Below are 16368 nucleotides of genomic sequence, written 5' to 3' on the forward strand. Positions count from 1 at the left end.
CAGATCCACAAAAGCCTCCTCTTCCCAGATCTCCAGCCGGGCCTGGGATGGGTTGTGGAGGGGAGGGTCTGGGAGCCCAAACTTCACCACCGACCTTCTTTATCCCTCTTCTATTCCACATTGCAGTGTTTGGAATAAACCATGTTTTTATGCCTCCTCAACCCAAGTTTGAGCTCTGTGTCTGTCTCTTACCCCCTTAACTCCTCTAAAGGAAACAGAAACTGAGTAAAGTACCACAGGAAGAAATAACAGAGGCTGAAGGGAGATGGGACTTGAGAAGGGACCGGGAAGAAAGACCTGAGAAGAGAGGAACTTGACACGGGACCGGGACAGAGACTCCAAAAGCGTGGGAGAAAGGTCCTCAGATCTGTTACAAAACGTTTTAGGATCAAGTCGAGGGTGTCTATGGCTTTCCTGTGACTACAGTCCACATGGCTTGCTTGATTCATAATATTCTGTTCATGCTAGCAAGGACAGTGTCTAACACATCCCGGCCAGTCCCCATGTCTAGAATGCCATTAATTTTATCAATGAGAATCCATTTCTAACATTTCATTACGCCAATTAGCCAAACCGCTGGTGCCAATAGGCAATAAAGAGAGCGGCCCCGTTTATAAGCGCTGCCTCCAGAGGGTGGACTTTCTGATTAAGTGCTCGCTGACCAGAGCTGCAATGCGAACGGTTGGTTAGGCACTTGACTGCCCCTAGAGGGTGAATTCAACGACTAACACATAATACCCACACTGTCTACCCGAAAGCCTTTTGAAATGAATTAGAGTCATCATAACAGGGAGAGAAGAAAACAGCTTTATAGATCCTAAGGGAGCAGAAATCCAATCACCCTGCCAGTAAGTGTTCAAGTTTGCATACATGAATAATTAATTAAGTGGAAAGATAGCCCTGGGAATCAAAAGAGGAAGATGGAGAAGGGTTCGGAATGCTAGGGGGGAGGGGAGCCTGGCTTCCTTGTAAAACTACAACTCCCAGGAGCCTTTGCCTATGCTGCGTGGAAGGTCGCTCCAAGGTCATGAGGACAACAGTTTCTCCGAAGCCTCAGGCTTCTCTCGTGGACCGAGACTCAATTACCTTAATTCTCTTTCTCTTCCCGCACCGCCCTCCCCAATTGGTGGACCGAAGGTTTCCAAGGTAACCGCTTAGCAAAGCGGAGCTCCTGAGGTGGGAAATGGACTCCGGAAGTGACGCTCCTACCCTGCGCCGCCAGTAAGAGGGTTCGAAGATGGCGGCCCGCAGAGGGCAGCGGCGCACGTGTACTGCTGGAGAGGCCATGGAGACCGAATCTCGCGACACAGATTCCGAGGGCCCGGCTCAGGTCTACTTACCCGGCCGGGGGCCTCCGCTACGCGAAGGGGAGGAGCTGGTCATGGACGAGGAGGCCTATGTACTGTATCACCGCGCGCAGACTGGTAGGCTTGAGAGTCCGATCTCCTGGGTCCTGGGGGAGGAGGGGACTGGTCCTAAGCTTTTAACTAAAAAGGTGCCCAGGAGAAGAGGTGTCTGGCGTCTAAGAGAGGTGGTGTCACACTACGGAACAGCTGGTTTCTGAGGGAGGTGGAGATGGAGATCGTCGCTCTGTCACATCCTCACTACCCAGCCCCTTCCCTCATGCCCAGGCGCTCCGTGTCTTAGCTTCGATATAGTCCGAGATCACCTGGGAGACAACAGGACAGAGCTTCCTCTTACACTTTACCTGTGTGCGGGGACTCAAGCGGAGAGCGCCCAGAGCAACAGGTGAGACACAAGGCATTCCCTTGTTCAGGAGTCTGAACCTTTTGTTTCCACCTCCTTTCTAAAGACCGAGGACCCAGGGATTCAAACTTCTGCCTCACCCCACCCAAGAATCTAGGTCTCCAGCCACCCTTCTTTTTTTTTTTTTGTCTTTTTTTTCATTTTTATTGGTACCAGGGATCGAACTCACGACTGCCTGCTTGCAAGGCAGGTACTTATGCCGCTGAGCTAAATTCCCAGCCCCTCAGCCACCCTTCTTGATAAGCATCTTGGCATTGGCTGCCCAACTTACCCAGTCCTTTCTCCAGACTGATGATGCTTCGGATGCACAATTTACATGGCACCAAGGCCCCGCCCTCAGAGGAAAGTGATGAAGAGGAGGAAGAAGATGAAGAGGATGAAGAAGAGCGGAAGCCTCAGCTGGAACTGGCCATGGTACCCCACTATGGTGGCATCAATCGCGTTCGGGTAAGTACTCCCTAGCCTTAGTGTTGTGAGGATACAGTGAAATAATGTACAGTGTCTGAAATAGCCTTTGATTGTAATGTAAGGTGTAGTTTTTTGCTAAATTACGACTTGGGAACTATTGGACTATAGGAGTTTCATTTTGGATTTTTTACTTCAGAGGCAAAGCATCTTCTGATCAGGTAGACATGCATATAACATGACAGGTTGTACACTTAGAGCAAGGTTTGTCCCATAGCTGGTCCTGTGTTTCCAGTACATTGTTATTAGTATGTCTTGGGTACTGTCCTAAGCCTTGAGAATTTAGCTGCAGGTTAAGTGAATTAAATGAAGCAGTTTCTAGCTCCATGAAGAGGGATTAAGCTCTAGTGGAGAGGGATTAAGAAGGAGCTGAGTAAATGTATATCATAAGATGCCCAGTTTCTTTGAACAGAGACCCACACGAAGTGAAGGAGTAAACCAAGGCTATCTGTGGGAACAAATTTGCAAGCAAAGAAAATGCAGATGCAAAGGCCACAGATTGAGCTTGGCATATTCGAAGAATTTCAAGGGAAGCTTGGAAACTAGTATGCCTGGAGCAAAATGGCAGAGAGAAGGTGATAGAGAGTGGTCGAAGAGGAGACAATGTTGAGAACCATAAAGATAATTAGGTTTATTGGAGAGAAATTGAGACTCACTAGAAAGTTTAGAGCATAAGAAAGATAGGCTCTGGAATTTGGTTATACATACCTGTAATCCTAGCACTCAGGAGGATCATGAGTTTTAGGCATGCAGATGAGCCCTGTGACCCTTCAGCAGTGGGCAAGAAAAACAGGAGTCAGCACCCTAGGAGGGCTGGTGGGACTTGCAGTGTCCATGCATGGGTGTCTTGAAGTTTTGTCCTCCCACCGTACTGGCTGCTTCACTGTAGCATGGGGCATTGGGTTAAGGTGATTTATAAAGTTTACCTGGTAGGACTGATGTGGGAGCGACCAGATAGCAGCTGGCCCTGCAGGTTGTGATTTTACCACACAAGGTTTCTGGGAGCTATAGTCCCAGCCCTGGGCATCTGAGAAACTGCCCTGAGTCCCCTGTCTCTCTGTTTCATGAGCACCTCTCATGCAGGTTTCCTGGCTGGGTGAGGAGCCTGTTGTGGCCGTGTGGTCAGAGAAGGGCCAGGTGGAAGTGTATGCACTGCGGAGGCTCCTGCAGGTGGTGGATGACCCCCAGGCCCTGGCGGTCTTCCTCCGGGACGAGCAGGCCCGAATGAAGCCTATCTTCACCTTTTCGGGCCACATGGGTGAGGGCTTTGCCCTTGACTGGTCCCCTCGGGTGCCAGGTAAGTCCCTGGGGTGTGCCCAGGGTTTGGAGAGGTAGCTGGGAATGGGCCAGCCATAGTGAGCATCGAGCTGTGGCCAGATCAGGTGAGGTCATTTAAATCCTATCCCAGGTCGCCTGCTGACCGGTGACTGTCAGAAGAACATCCATCTCTGGATGCCTACAGATGGTGGCTCCTGGCATGTAGACCAGCGGCCATTTGTGGGCCACACATGCTCCGTGGAGGACCTGCAATGGTCACCAACTGAGGACACGGTGAGGGATAAAGGGGGTCAGTGGGAGGCACCTAGGGACCTGGAATCCTGGGTCTCCAGGGAGGATCTCTGAGCTGAGGGCCTGGCAGAGTCTCGGTTTCCAGCCCAAGTGTGAGTCCTGGGGACACTGAGGAGTGAGTGGCTTCCCACCAGCTCCTGGTCCTCAGTGGAAGGTAGGGACATCTGTGCACTCAGATTCACTCTGCCTTGCTCAGGTATTCGCCTCCTGCTCAGCTGATGCCTCCATTCGCATATGGGACATCCGGGCAGCCCCTGGTAAGGCCTGCATGCTCACCACAGCCTCCGCCCACCACGGTGATGTCAACGTCATCAGCTGGAGCCGCCGGGAGCCCTTCCTGCTCAGTGGTGGGGATGACGGGGTCCTCAAGGTCTGGGACCTGCGACAGTTCAAGGTATTTTCTCAGCAGCCACTGGGATCTGCAGGTTGCTTGCTTCTGTCTCAGTCCAACCAGGTCTGGGAGACCTGGAACTAGAAGCCAGCCACAATCCTGAGGCTCAGCAGGAGAAGGCTGTGAGAGCAGCGTGGGGTCCCTCACTCCACCTTGGGAAGCTCGGAGCCACCCGAGAGGCAAGGGTGCAGCTGACTGTACAGCCTGGGGCTTCGGGGAGCTGTAGTTTGTGTTCTAGTGGATTTTAGAGCATCCACTAAGAACTGGAGACCAGCTCACTCATTGCAAGGGAAGAAACGGGCACAGAAAGGGCTTGCGCCTGTAACCCCAGTGCTGGGAGGCTTGAGAGAGGAGCATGACAAGTTTGAATCCAGCCTGGGCAACATAGTGACCTAGTGAGACCCTGTCTCAAAAAGATTTTAGTTGGAATGAGATGAAGCTTAGTATGAAGACTAAATACTGGCCGGGGTGCAAGGGTGGGGGAGAACAGCCAGGCGAGCACAGCAAGAATCCCTGTCCTTTATCAAAGGAGACCCAGGGCACCAGCATGGGCCGGGCCTCTGTGACCTGGAGCTGATGAGGGCTTTTCAGGTGAAACCCCAGCTCCCAGCAGCTGTCCTTTGCTGTGTCCTCCCATGGCTTGTGTTTGCGGGGTGTTAGGGGGAAAAGCCCTGCTTGAACCTTGAGGCTGGTCCCCAAGTGGGTCTCTTGGCACCCCTGATACCTACCCTCTCCCACAGTCTGGCTCCCCTGTGGCTACCTTCAAGCAACATGTGGCCCCTGTGACCTCCGTTGAGTGGCACCCACAGGACAGTGGGGTCTTTGCAGCCTCAGGAGCAGACAATCAGATCACACAGTGGGACCTGGCAGTGGAGCGGGACCCCGAAGTAGGCGAGGCGGAGGCTGACCCAGGGCTGGCAGAGCTGCCCCAGCAGCTACTGTTTGTGCACCAAGGTGAGACAGACCTGAAGGAGCTGCACTGGCACCCGCAGTGCCCCGGCCTCCTGGTCAGCACCGCCTTGTCCGGCTTCACTGTCTTCCGCACCATCAGCGTCTAAGGTGGCCTTGCACTGTGGACTTGGCATGGAAGCTGGTTCCTCGGAAGGGGTACATTAAGGCCTGCTGACTGGACCCCTAAAAGAGGGGGTTCCCATGGACCCTACAGACTTCGTGTTCTCCCAAAGGACTTGGTTTGACCCATGGCCCTGTGCAGTCACTCTCACCAAAGACCCCTGCCTGGCAGAGGACATTGCAGACCATATACAACCTGAGTATCCAGCTTTTATCAGCTTTGATTTTTGGCTTGACCCTTCAACCTCTGCCCTGCAGCAGATTCAGCAGCTACCTTCAGGGACTCGGGGGCTTTGCCACCGCTGGACCACATTTCCTGGGGTGGGTTTCTCCCGCCAGCCCGAGCAAGACTGAGGTTTCCCAGTGCCTTCCTGGAGCGGAAGGCTAGGTCTCCTGACTGGTAATAAAGGACCAGAACAAGGCCTGGAGTGTGTGCAGCCCGGTCCTTCCAGCCCATCACTGTGTGAGTGCTGAGGGGACAGACAGAACTGGCACCCATGGGTCTCTGCTCCACCAGGCTGCAGCAGGCTGGCCCTCAGCCCTCTGCCTCACCTCAGTTTTATTCTGGAGTTCACTCTGCCTTAGTGCAAGTGTGGCTTATCCTGTGCCCCCCAACTTACTAAGGTGACCATGGAGCCCCCATCTCTGTTCCATTCATCGTCTCGCCATTTCTTTCTGTCCCCTGAATTGTTGCTACTCTGTGTCCCCATCTTCCCAAGACTCCCAGCTCCCTTCCCCCCACCTGCTTTCTGCCGGGCTCCTCCAGTCTCCTGGGCATGGGCCCAGCGCCCTGCCTGGCCGGCCTCCCTGGCTCCCCTACTGCGGCGGAGCCGCCCTACCCCCCACCCCCTCTGCACGCAGCCTCTGATCCGCCGTGGGCTCAGAGGTCTGTCCCAGCTTGAAGCCCCAGGGGCCAAGGACTGATCACAGCACCCCAGAGACCTCCCTACAGCCGGAGCAGAGGAGCCCCCAGTGCAGGGCATGGGGGTGGGCCGCCCCTCCAGGTATGTGCTCCATAGAGGGCTAGCACGAGAGCCAGCCCCCCTCGCATCCTCCTGCCATGCCTACCTCCGTGCCAGCTCCAGCCCTGGGGAAACCTGCCTCCCCCCAGATCTAGGACTCCCCACTCACACCCACCCTGGTTTCTACCTTTCCTCATTGGCATCATCTGTTGGGAATCCTCCTCTCTGTCTCTCACTGTTTAGGACATCCCTCTCTGTTTAGGACAGTAGCTTCGTTGATCCCAGTCTGGCTGCCTTACCGTTTTCTGCCCCTTGGCCCCCACCTTGGGCCCGTGTTCCCTTGCTGGGCCCTGCCCTTCTCTTAGGGCCCCTTCTCGCTGCCCCTCATCCTGCAGTCTCCTTCCTCTGCAGCCTGCCCCATGTGCCTCCCCATCAGTATCCATGCCCCAGCCTGCTGTCTGGACCCTGCTGGTTAGTGGGGGGCAGTGGGGTTTCCTTGGTCATAGGAGAGTGGAGTGCGTGTTCATTTAGGGGGCCAAGGGGGGCCAAGGGCGGGGCCTATTGGCCCCAGATTAGACAGTGACTTTGACACAAGTGGAAGCACCTTAAGCCTCACAGCTCCTTTATATGGAAACAGTAAGCTGCTCTTGCAGGTCAGCTGGAGGGGGAACCTCAAGCTCGGGATCCTTTGCCCTCCCCTCCCGCCCTGGTGGGGGACTGGGTGGGGGTGTCCTGAGCTCCAGCCCCTCCACTCCCCTGTGACCTGGGCTATGCTGGCTGCAACCAGGGCCCTCTGGAGGTGAAGATTCCCGAAGGTCTGGGGTAGGCGGTGGCAGCCAGGATCGAGGAAGCAGAGTTCTGGGTGGGACAAGCCTTGCGCCCCAGCACTGTGTGGGCCCAGCCAGCCTGCTTCCTGCCCGACATGGGGTCGCCTTGAGCACTCAGGTGAGCCGGGGGTCTGGTGGCCTGGCCTGGGCCTGGCCTGGGACAGGCGCTCAGTATACCAGCCGTGGCTGCAGCAAGGTCTCGGGCCCCTCCTCGACTGGAGACCTGAGACAAGTGCATTGCTTTCCTGGGGGCAGCAAACGGTTTGCATGGAGAAAGTGAGGGATGAAGGAGTGAGGGGCAAGGGGCCTGGGAGGTTGGTGCTGATGCCAGTGCCAGTTCCTGCCCGTTCCTGCCAGTCCCTCCCCCAGAGAGCCCCTTACTGGGAAGGGGCTACAAGAGGGCTATCTCTAACTTCCAGGGGTGTTAAGGGGGAAGTTCCTGGCATGGGCACTCACAGACACTCGGTGTTGAACAGAGCCCAGCTCAGTCACTGCCCCAAGCCTCAGCACCCACTTGTCAGGTGGGCCTGGCAAGTGTCCACATGGCTGGTGCTGGTCCAGTAGGCACGCAGCACAGAGAAAGGCTTGGGAAATTTGGTGTACTGCAGATTATGACTGCCATAACTGCCAGGGCTTAGCCCAGGCCTGCCCAGTCCCAGAAGTGGCCATGCATGTGTCGGTTAAGGTTGGGATGGGGCTGTAGACGACGACCATGAGCTCTGCAGGACCCTGCCCAGTCCCTCCGCCCTGTGGGGCTGCCAGGATTCCCTCCACTTCCCAGGCCTCAGGAAGGGGTAGGTCCAGGCATCTCTCACTCAGCCCTGATGAAAGGCTAAGGACTTCTGGTCCCCTTCATTTTCGGTTGGGAGGCAGGTAACGCATTCCGCAGAGGAGCAAAGTGAGGCTCTGGGCCAGGTAGCCAGGGATCCTGGGCAACACGGTTGGGATTCAGTCCCGGATCTTTAGGGTGGGAGCACACCTCTTGACTTTAGCAATGTCTCCATTTTACAGCTGGTGAAACTGAGGTTCAGAAAGGGGTGCCCCAATCAGAAGGTCAAGCTGCACCTATGTATTTGGTGACAGCTTAATGGAATAGAATTCACGGGCCATCCCATCCAAGCAGACAGCAGCTTTTAGTATATTTACGGTGGCACAAATGTCACCCTGAGGAACTTTAGAACATGTTCCTCACTTCCAAAAGAAACCCCATATCCTTTGGCCATCTGTCTCTGACCTCTCCAATTTCCCTAGGCCCAGACAACTGCGGGGCTACTTTTTTAAAAATTTTTTTTGTCTTTTTCCCTTTTATCGGTACCGGGGATTGAACTCACGACTGCCTGCTTGCAAGGCAGGTGCTTATGCCGCTGAGCTAAGTCCCCAGCCCCGGGGCTACTTTTATTTCCCCCTGCAGCTCTGGGGATCAAACCCAGAGCTGGACACATGGGAGAAAAATGCTCTACCACCGAGCTGCACCCCTGCCCCATCTACTTTCTTAGTTTATGGATTTACCTGTGCTGTACATTTCAGACACAGGTGTCCCTCAGGGCCAGCAGGGCATGGGCTCTGGAGTCCTTTAGATACTGACTAGCATGGATGCTGATGGCCCTTACATAAAATGGCGTAACATTTACCGATAACCTATCAATAGCTTCTCCTATACTTAAAATCACTCGAGATCACCAGGTATGGTACTGCATACTTGTCATCCCAGCACTCTAGGAAGCTGAAGTAGGAGGATTGCAAATCCAAGCTCAGTCTGGGCAATTTAGCAAGATTGTCTCAAAAATTAAAAAGGGCTGGAGATGTAGCTCAGTGGGAGGCCCTGTGTTCAGTCCTCAGTACCATGGTCAGGTATGGTGGCACACACCTATAATCCCAATATTTGGGAGCGTGAAGCAGGAGTCCAACCTGGCCTGCAAAGTGAGTTCAAGGCCAGCCTGAGCTGCTTAGTAACAAGCCCCTGCCTCAAAAGAAAAAAGTTTTCAGTTCTACAAGGGAAAAAAAAAACCCTCAAGGTTACTTCTAATACTTCTAATACTTAATGCAGTGTGCATGCTATGTAAATAGTGATAAATGGTATTGTTTAAGGAATCCTGCCAAGAAAATTTCGTGTCCATTTCAGAACAGAGGAAATATTCAAACTGAAATTGGTTGAAATTGCAGATGGGGAAACTACCAATATAGAGGGCTGACCACAAACTGAATAATATAACATACATAGAGGATTTTTTTAAAAAATCTGTTTTGAGATTGGGTTTCGCCATGTCATTCAGATGAGCCCTGAAATCACTTTGCAGTCTACACTAAACTCAAACTCACATTGATCTTCCTGCCTCAGCCTCCCAAATGCTGGGAATACAGATGTGCGCCACTACAGCCAGCATAGGTGGCCTTTCATGATTGGTTTCTCATTTAAAATAATGTTTTCCCTGTTCCCATATTGTTACATCAATTAGTACTTCATTTGCTTTTATTGCCAAACAGTATTCTTGGGAGGAATACATCACATTGTAACTGTCTATTCACCACGAGTTGACAAGTCTTTGGTGGTGCCTCCTCCCCCAGTACTGGCAAATTGAACCCAGGGTGTTTGCAATGAATTATGTCCTCAGACATTTTAAATTTGTTTTTCAATTTTGAGACAGAATCTCACTAAGCTGCTAAATTTCCCAGGGTGGGCTCTAACTCATGATCCTCCTGGGAGCCTCAGCCACCCAAAGTGCTTGGGTTTTCAGCGTGTGTCACCACACCTGGTTTGCTTCTAAGTGTTTCACTATTACACTGCTGTGAGCATTTCTGTACGAGATTTTGTGTGGACCTCTGCCCTCATTTCTCTTAGATAACTAGATAGCTAGGGAGTGGAGCTGCTGGGCCACGTGGTAACTCTGTGGCCCCTAAGGGACCTGCCAGGCTGGTTTCCACAGCAGCTGCGCCCTGTCCCCTTTCCACTGGTGGCCTGGCAAAGGCCCACTTTCCACACTCTCTCCAACACTGGCTGACTGCCTTTTACCCATCTTAGGTGGGGGTGTCGTGCTATGGGGGTGGGAAGGTTCAGTTTATTGATGGGCAATGGGGATTGAACCCAGGGCTTCACAAAGGCTAAGCTACACTTTACCAGTGAAATACAACCCCAGCCTCATTGTGGGTTTGGTTTCCCTCTGGCTGATCCTGTGAATTCGTGCTTTCTTTCTTTCTTTTTCTTTCTTTCTTCCTTTCTTCCTTCCTTCCTTCTTTTTTACATGCATATTGGCTATTTGTATCTTCCTTGGCGATATATGTATACAGACCCTTTCCCTGTTTTGTTTTGTTTTTATTTTTTCATAGTGGGGTCTCATTACGTAGTTCAGGTTGGCCTTGGAGTCACTCTCTGTGCAGCCCAGGCTGGCCTCAAACTCCTGGTGATCCATCAGCCTCCAGGGTGCTGGGATTACAGGCATGAGCTACCATTCTGGCCCTTTGCCTACTTTTACACTGGGTAATTTGTCTTTAGTATTGAATCTCAAATGCTCTTTACATATTGAGAGCAGATACACGATTTGCCAGTATTTGCTTCCCTCTGGTGGACTTACGCATTTTTTGAGAGTGCCCTTTGAAGCACGCAAGTGTTCAGTTTTGACAAAATTCAATTTATCTATTTTTCCTTTGTTGCTTACATTCTCTGAGCCCATTTTTTTAAAGTAAAGATTTTTATTTGTACTTTTAAAATCATGGGGAGCCATGTACCTTGAACAGTAGATACATGAGACAAACCAGAGGTTGTACCCAGCCATGGGTATAGCATGGGCTAGAGCTAATCAGATAGGCTGGAACAAGGACCCTGGAACCTTCTGTTGTGCTGGGTCTTGACCCTTACCTGCTGGCTCTGGAAATATCCAGAGATGCCTAAGAGGAGAGCTAAGGAAATGGGGTGCAAGACAACTTAGAGGATTTGGGGGCAGTGGTTGGATCAATGGGTTCAAGAATATTTTACTAGCTAAATAAACAGTCCTGTCATAGGTAGGGGGCTATTGATTGCTTACTAATCCTGGCAAAAAGCACCAATGTGAATGCATATACGGGCACCACCCTTACACTAACCCTCCATCCTGACAGTAGGAAGGAAGGAAAGAGAGAGCCAGTCTGCTCTAACATGTGTTATCTGATTTTAGAACCACAGCTGCCCTCAGACCCAGCTCCTCTCTGTGGAGAAGCAGTTACAACCTAGCTATTATCAGCATGGTCTGCTAGCATTTAAATCCTAGCTTTCTTAGCTGTGATTTTGGGCAAGTTACAAAAAAACGAGACCTCAGTTTCCCTCTTGGTAAAATGGGGGCAATAATGTGTACCTCAAAAGTCTAGTCCTAAGGGTCAAATAGGTAAATTTATGTAAAGTGCTTCAAAATGTCCAAACCGTATCTCTCCTTTTCTTTCACTCTCTCTTTCACTATTGGGAATTGAACCCAAGGCCTTTTTCATCTTTTTTTTTTTTTTTTTTTTTTTTTATCATGTTAGGTCACATTGAATCTTTTTCACCTTTGTTTGTTTGTTTGTTTGTTTGCTTGGTACCGGGAATCAAACAGCTGAGCTGTTATTTCTTTGGCCTTTTACTTTTTATTTTGAGCCAGGTCTTGCTAAGTTACTAGGTGTCCAAACTTGCTGGGCTCAAACTTGCGAATCTCCTGCCCCAGCTTCTCACACCACACCTGAGCGGGCACCGCCACACCTGGCTTGTTACTTAAACTCAGCACTCTAGAAAGCATCTGCGGGCGCTTCGTCAGCACGGTGCTGCCACTACCCTGCACGGGTTCCAGGACTGTCACGGCTGCCTTACTCTTCAAACTCCTACCCATCTGCCCGGGAGCACAGCATGCCGGGGACCCATGGGAGCCCCTGACTCGCTGTCCCTTTCTCTTCCCACAGGATCGGGGCGCCCGCCCCCTACTAGGCGGAGTGGAGGGGGTTCCCCCCGCCCAATGGGCCTGGCCAAGGCCCTGCGCCGCCTGAGCGGCGCCCTGGAGTCGGGGAACAGCCGGGAGGGTAACAGCAGGCCTGACGACGAGGAGGCGGCGGGTCCCGGGCTGTGCCGCAATGGGTGGGCGCCGGCGCAGGGCCCGGGGGCGCGGCGGCGCGGGCGCTTCGTGAAGAAGGACGGGCACTGCAACGTGCGCTTCGTCAACCTGGGCGGCCAGGGCGCTCGATATCTCAGCGACCTGTTCACCACGTGCGTGGACGTGCGCTGGCGCTGGATGTGCCTGCTCTTCTCCTGCTCCTTCCTCGCCTCCTGGCTGCTCTTTGGCCTGGCCTTCTGGCTCATCGCCTCCCTGCACGGCGACCTGGCCGCGCCGCCGCCGCCCGCGCCCTGCTTCTCGCACGTGGCCAGCTTCCTGGCCGCCTTCCTCTTCGCACTCGAGACGCAGACATCCATCGGCTACGGCGTCCGCAGCGTCACCGAAGAGTGTCCAGCCGCCGTGGCCGCCGTGGTGCTGCAGTGTATAGCTGGCTGCGTGCTCGACGCCTTTGTCGTGGGCGCTGTCATGGCCAAGATGGCCAAGCCCAAGAAGCGCAACGAGACGCTGGTCTTCAGCGAGAACGCCGTGGTGGCGCTTCGCGACCGCCGTCTCTGCCTCATGTGGCGCGTGGGCAACCTGCGGCGCAGTCACCTGGTGGAGGCCCACGTGCGAGCCCAGCTGTTGCAGGTACGGCAGGAGGGGAGGGACCCTGTGGGTACACGGTTCCCCGGGAGGGTGGCCTCCAGATGGACCTGTGCCTACTCTTCCTGAGGCCAACACTTGAGACAGAAGGAGTTTCCTGGTCTTGTGGGTAGTGTAAACCTAAGTGACTCCAGCCTTGGAGCAGACAGATACCCCGATGAGGTGGTGGCATTTAGTGACTGTGTGGCCTTTCCATGGCTCAAGTATTCAATTCCCAGCAGCCACTAGGAGTGGCTTTCAGCTCTGAGGTAGGCCCCAGGTGGGCTGCAAGCAGGTGCCTGCAGAGGTGCATGATCCAGTTCTCCGGAACTCCGGGGATCCTGCCAAATGCGGGGGACACTTCAGTGCCCCACTATCTCATCAGCTAGAAAGCACTTCTGAATAGCAACTTCCCAGTGACAACACAGCCCCCACTCTTACCAGCCCCTGTGCTAGCAGCTTCCTTGGAAGCCCCAAGGCAAGTGCCTTGTGTTCTCAGATTTGGGGTCAAATTGTTGGTATCCCTGTCCCAACAAACGCGACAGCAGCTGCCTAACCCAGGTGGAAGAACTCTAGTGTGGAAGTGCATGTCTGTAATCGCAGCACTTTGGGAGGCCAAGGCAGGAGGATTGCAAGTTCAAGTTTCCCCCAGGGAACTTAATGAAAGCCTGCTTCAAATAAAATAAAATAAAATATAAAAATAAATAAAAGACGCGGCGATATAGTTAAGTGTGAAGGCTATGGGTTCAATGCCCAGTACTGCAAAACAAAACACAAAAGCCCAGCTCCAGGCTGAGGCGAGACTTGAGGCAAGAGGAGGGTAGAGGGATGGTGGTGCCAGGAAGTAGCAATCTCAGCAGCTGGGGTTGGAATCAGTGCCCAGCCACACCTGAATCACCTGCCGGGGCAGTGTGAAACACCAGGATTTATAACCAGGAGGGACACTATCTCTTCCAAAGTCAGTGACCTAAGAGGTGAGTATGGACCCCCATAGGCACATGGAAGGGTGGAGAACAGGGAGCTGTGATGGTTGAGGATATTGCAGAGCTAGCCTGAGGCATGAAGGAGTCCAGCATGTGGACCCTCGATTATCTTAACTCCCCTTGTTATCCATTTCTCTTCATCCATCTATCTATATATTTTTTGATTTGGGTTTATTTTGTTTTTTTGTTTTTTGAGACAAGGTCTCACTATGTATCCCACGCTGGCCTTGAACTCATAGCAGTCGTCCTGCCTGAACCTCCTGAGTGCTGGGATTACAGATGTGTGCCATCACGACCAGCCTTCTGTCATACTGAAAGCCATTTTTTTTTATCCCTCTCCTCCAATTCCTCTGCTGGATGTCATCCTCACCTTCTGTGTCTCTGGCTTACTGTCTTAACTCCTGTGGCTCTATGTGGATCTTACTCTGTGCTTCTGTGTCTTTCTCTCTACCTACCTCCCTGGGTTTCTGTCCCCCAATTCTGTCTGTCCTTGTCCTTCTCTTTATCCCTGGGTCTCTCGTCCCTCCCTTCCCATTCATGTTCTCACCCTGTGTTTTATCTCTGCTGGCCTTTGCTTTCTTTTCTCTCCACATCTCTGTTCCTTCTCTCTCCCTCGCTGTCCTTTTCATCTCCATACTCCTGTCTCTGTCTTTGACTCCTGGCCTTTTGCTGCAGCCCCGTGTAACCCCGGAAGGTGAGTACATTCCACTGGACCACCAGGATGTGGACGTGGGCTTCGACGGGGGCACTGATCGCATCTTCCTCGTGTCCCCCATCACCATCGTGCATGAGATCGACTCTGCCAGTCCTCTCTATGAGCTGGGACGTGCTGAGCTGGCTCGGGCTGACTTTGAACTGGTGGTTATCCTTGAAGGCATGGTTGAGGCCACGGCCATGACCACACAGTGTCGCTCATCCTACCTCCCTGGGGAGCTGCTCTGGGGCCACCGTTTTGAGCCAGTCCTCTTCCAACGTGGCTCCCAGTACGAGGTGGACTATCGCCACTTCCATCGCACTTACGAGGTCCCAGGAACACCTGTCTGCAGCGCCAAGGAGCTGGATGAAAGGGCAGAGCAGAATGCCCACAGCCCCAAGTCCAGCTTCCCTGGCTCCCTGGCTGCATTTTGTTATGAGAATGAGCTTGCTCTCAGCTGCTGCCAGGAGGAGGATGAGGAAGAGGAGACTAAAGAGGAGACCGGGGCAGAGACAGAAGATGGAGCTGCCAGCCCCCGAGTCATCACACCAACCCTGGCTCTGTCCCTGCTTCCATGATGCAAACTGATGTCCCTGCTCCTACTTCTGCCCCCTTCCCAGAGGTAGCAGGATGGAGGGATCAGCCTCCTCCAGCACAGGGGAAGGTATTTCCCAAGATCAACAGCCCCATTGGGTAAATCTGCCAGGCCTGGTGGACCCACCATGGACATACTGGACCTTAATTTCTTTGCTTCTGTGCTTCCTCCTGACTCTGCTTATAAGTCCAATTGGACTTATAAGTCCAATTCCTGAATCCTAGCAGAGCTGAGGGATCCAGAATTCTGTAGCACCAAAGAAGCAAGAGCTGCTGGTTCTAGATTCCTCCTCATGGCAGGGCCTGATTATTGAGCAGAATCAGAAATCAGTGATAACAGACAACCATTGGGGGAGGAAGTCAGTGGTTCCTGGATAGCCACAAAGATCAAGTCTGCAGGTCTAGGTTGACCTCAGATTCAGGAGGCTTCGTGGGTCAGCCACTGAGAAGCCAATTATTTAAGACCAAGAGAAAAGTTTGTGGAACACTCTTATGTTTTCGAGACTGTCTTGATAGGCCAAAAGCAAACAATTGTGGCTGCATGACAAGAAAAGACCTTGTGGCTCCAGAAAGCCCAAGATTTGGTGAGTCGAGATAGACCACATGGGCAAACACTGTTGATTTTAAACAGGTTGATCTTGGGAGCTGGATAATTCCACAAACTAGAATTACACTTCTAGAATGCACAAAACAGCAAGGCCTGGCTTTCAAAGAACAAAAGTGGCAGATCGGAAGTTCTTGACATGAAAGAACTTCTGGGTTAGGGTATAGCTCAGTGGCACAGTGCCTCCTTGGCAAGTGTGAGGTCATGAGTTTGCTTCCCAGTACCAAAAAAGAAAAAAAGAACTAAAAGAACTTTTGACATTGGCTGTAGAACATCTGGCCAAGGGGATAAGTGCAGCTTCTGAACCATCATGCAAAGGAATCAGGATGCTGGGCACCTGACCACAGGGAGGTGTGGTGATTCTAGACAGCTGCAAACTGCTGGCTCCAGTTTGCCCAATGATGTGGAGAATCTTGATGATCCTAAATGACTCGTGGTTCTGTAATGCCAAAGGGAATCAACGGCTGCAAGGATCCAGAGTTCTCCATTCCTGAAGCCTAGAAGTTCTGATCACCTCTGGATGGACTGCTCTGCAATTCTAGAACGGGGACACAGGTGTTGATGTGTAGCATTTCTGGGTTGACCTAGCAAGTGAAGGCTCAGGTGAGATCTTGTAGGTCACAGGGCTCATTAGTGTGCAAGGGAAGGGGGAAGCCCAAAGCTGGTGGAGTCTAGAATGTTCTGGAATACTACACCTAGTGATGTGTCTGTTTCTTAAAAATATTATACATATGTATATCATATATATATATAATATATATATATACAAATA

The 16368-nt window shown here is 52.4% G+C and overlaps 2 protein-coding genes across 4 annotated transcripts; both read left to right on the forward strand.

Moving 5' to 3' along the window:
• The first annotated feature begins 1138 nt into the window (after positions 1-1138).
• Grwd1 (glutamate rich WD repeat containing 1) lies at positions 1139-5685 on the forward strand. The gene is made up of 7 exons (XM_003465535.5): positions 1139-1424; positions 1632-1749; positions 2055-2214; positions 3316-3529; positions 3641-3783; positions 3998-4195; positions 4933-5685. The coding sequence occupies exons 1-7, from the start codon at positions 1238-1240 to the stop codon at positions 5248-5250; spliced, it is 1338 nt and encodes a 445-aa protein (XP_003465583.1). The 5' UTR covers positions 1139-1237; the 3' UTR covers positions 5251-5685.
• Positions 5686-5837: 152 nt separating this feature from the next.
• Positions 5838-16368, forward strand: Kcnj14 (potassium inwardly rectifying channel subfamily J member 14). 3 transcript variants are annotated; one of them, XM_005001700.4, is made up of 3 exons: positions 5838-6267; positions 11952-12727; positions 14380-16368. In XM_005001700.4, exons 2-3 carry the CDS (start codon positions 12005-12007, stop codon positions 14974-14976), a joined length of 1320 nt encoding a protein of 439 aa, XP_005001757.1. In that variant the 5' UTR covers positions 5838-6267; positions 11952-12004; the 3' UTR covers positions 14977-16368.

Source organism: Cavia porcellus, unplaced genomic scaffold, assembly GCF_034190915.1.
Source record: "Cavia porcellus strain 051 isolate PalLab524CR breed Dunkin Hartley unplaced genomic scaffold, mCavPor4.1 scaffold_7, whole genome shotgun sequence".
Taxonomy (NCBI): domain Eukaryota; kingdom Metazoa; phylum Chordata; class Mammalia; order Rodentia; family Caviidae; genus Cavia; species Cavia porcellus.

What these genes read in the sequence shown, in the direction of transcription:
- Grwd1 (XM_003465535.5), top strand. Translation starts at nt 1,238, where the DNA reads ATGGCGGCCCGCAGAGGGCAGCGGCGCACGTGTACTGCTGGAGAGGCC. An exon ending in GTATCACCGCGCGCAGACTG is followed by an intron (nt 1,425 to 1,631) that starts GTAGGCTTGAGA and finishes CCTCATGCCCAG; the next exon opens with GCGCTCCGTGTCTTAGCTTC. An exon ending in CTGGTCCCCTCGGGTGCCAG is followed by an intron (nt 3,530 to 3,640) that starts GTAAGTCCCTGG and finishes ATCCTATCCCAG; the next exon opens with GTCGCCTGCTGACCGGTGAC.
- Kcnj14 (XM_005001700.4), top strand. Translation starts at nt 12,005, where the DNA reads ATGGGCCTGGCCAAGGCCCTGCGCCGCCTGAGCGGCGCCCTGGAGTCG. An exon ending in TGCGAGCCCAGCTGTTGCAG is followed by an intron (nt 12,728 to 14,379) that starts GTACGGCAGGAG and finishes CTTTTGCTGCAG; the next exon opens with CCCCGTGTAACCCCGGAAGG.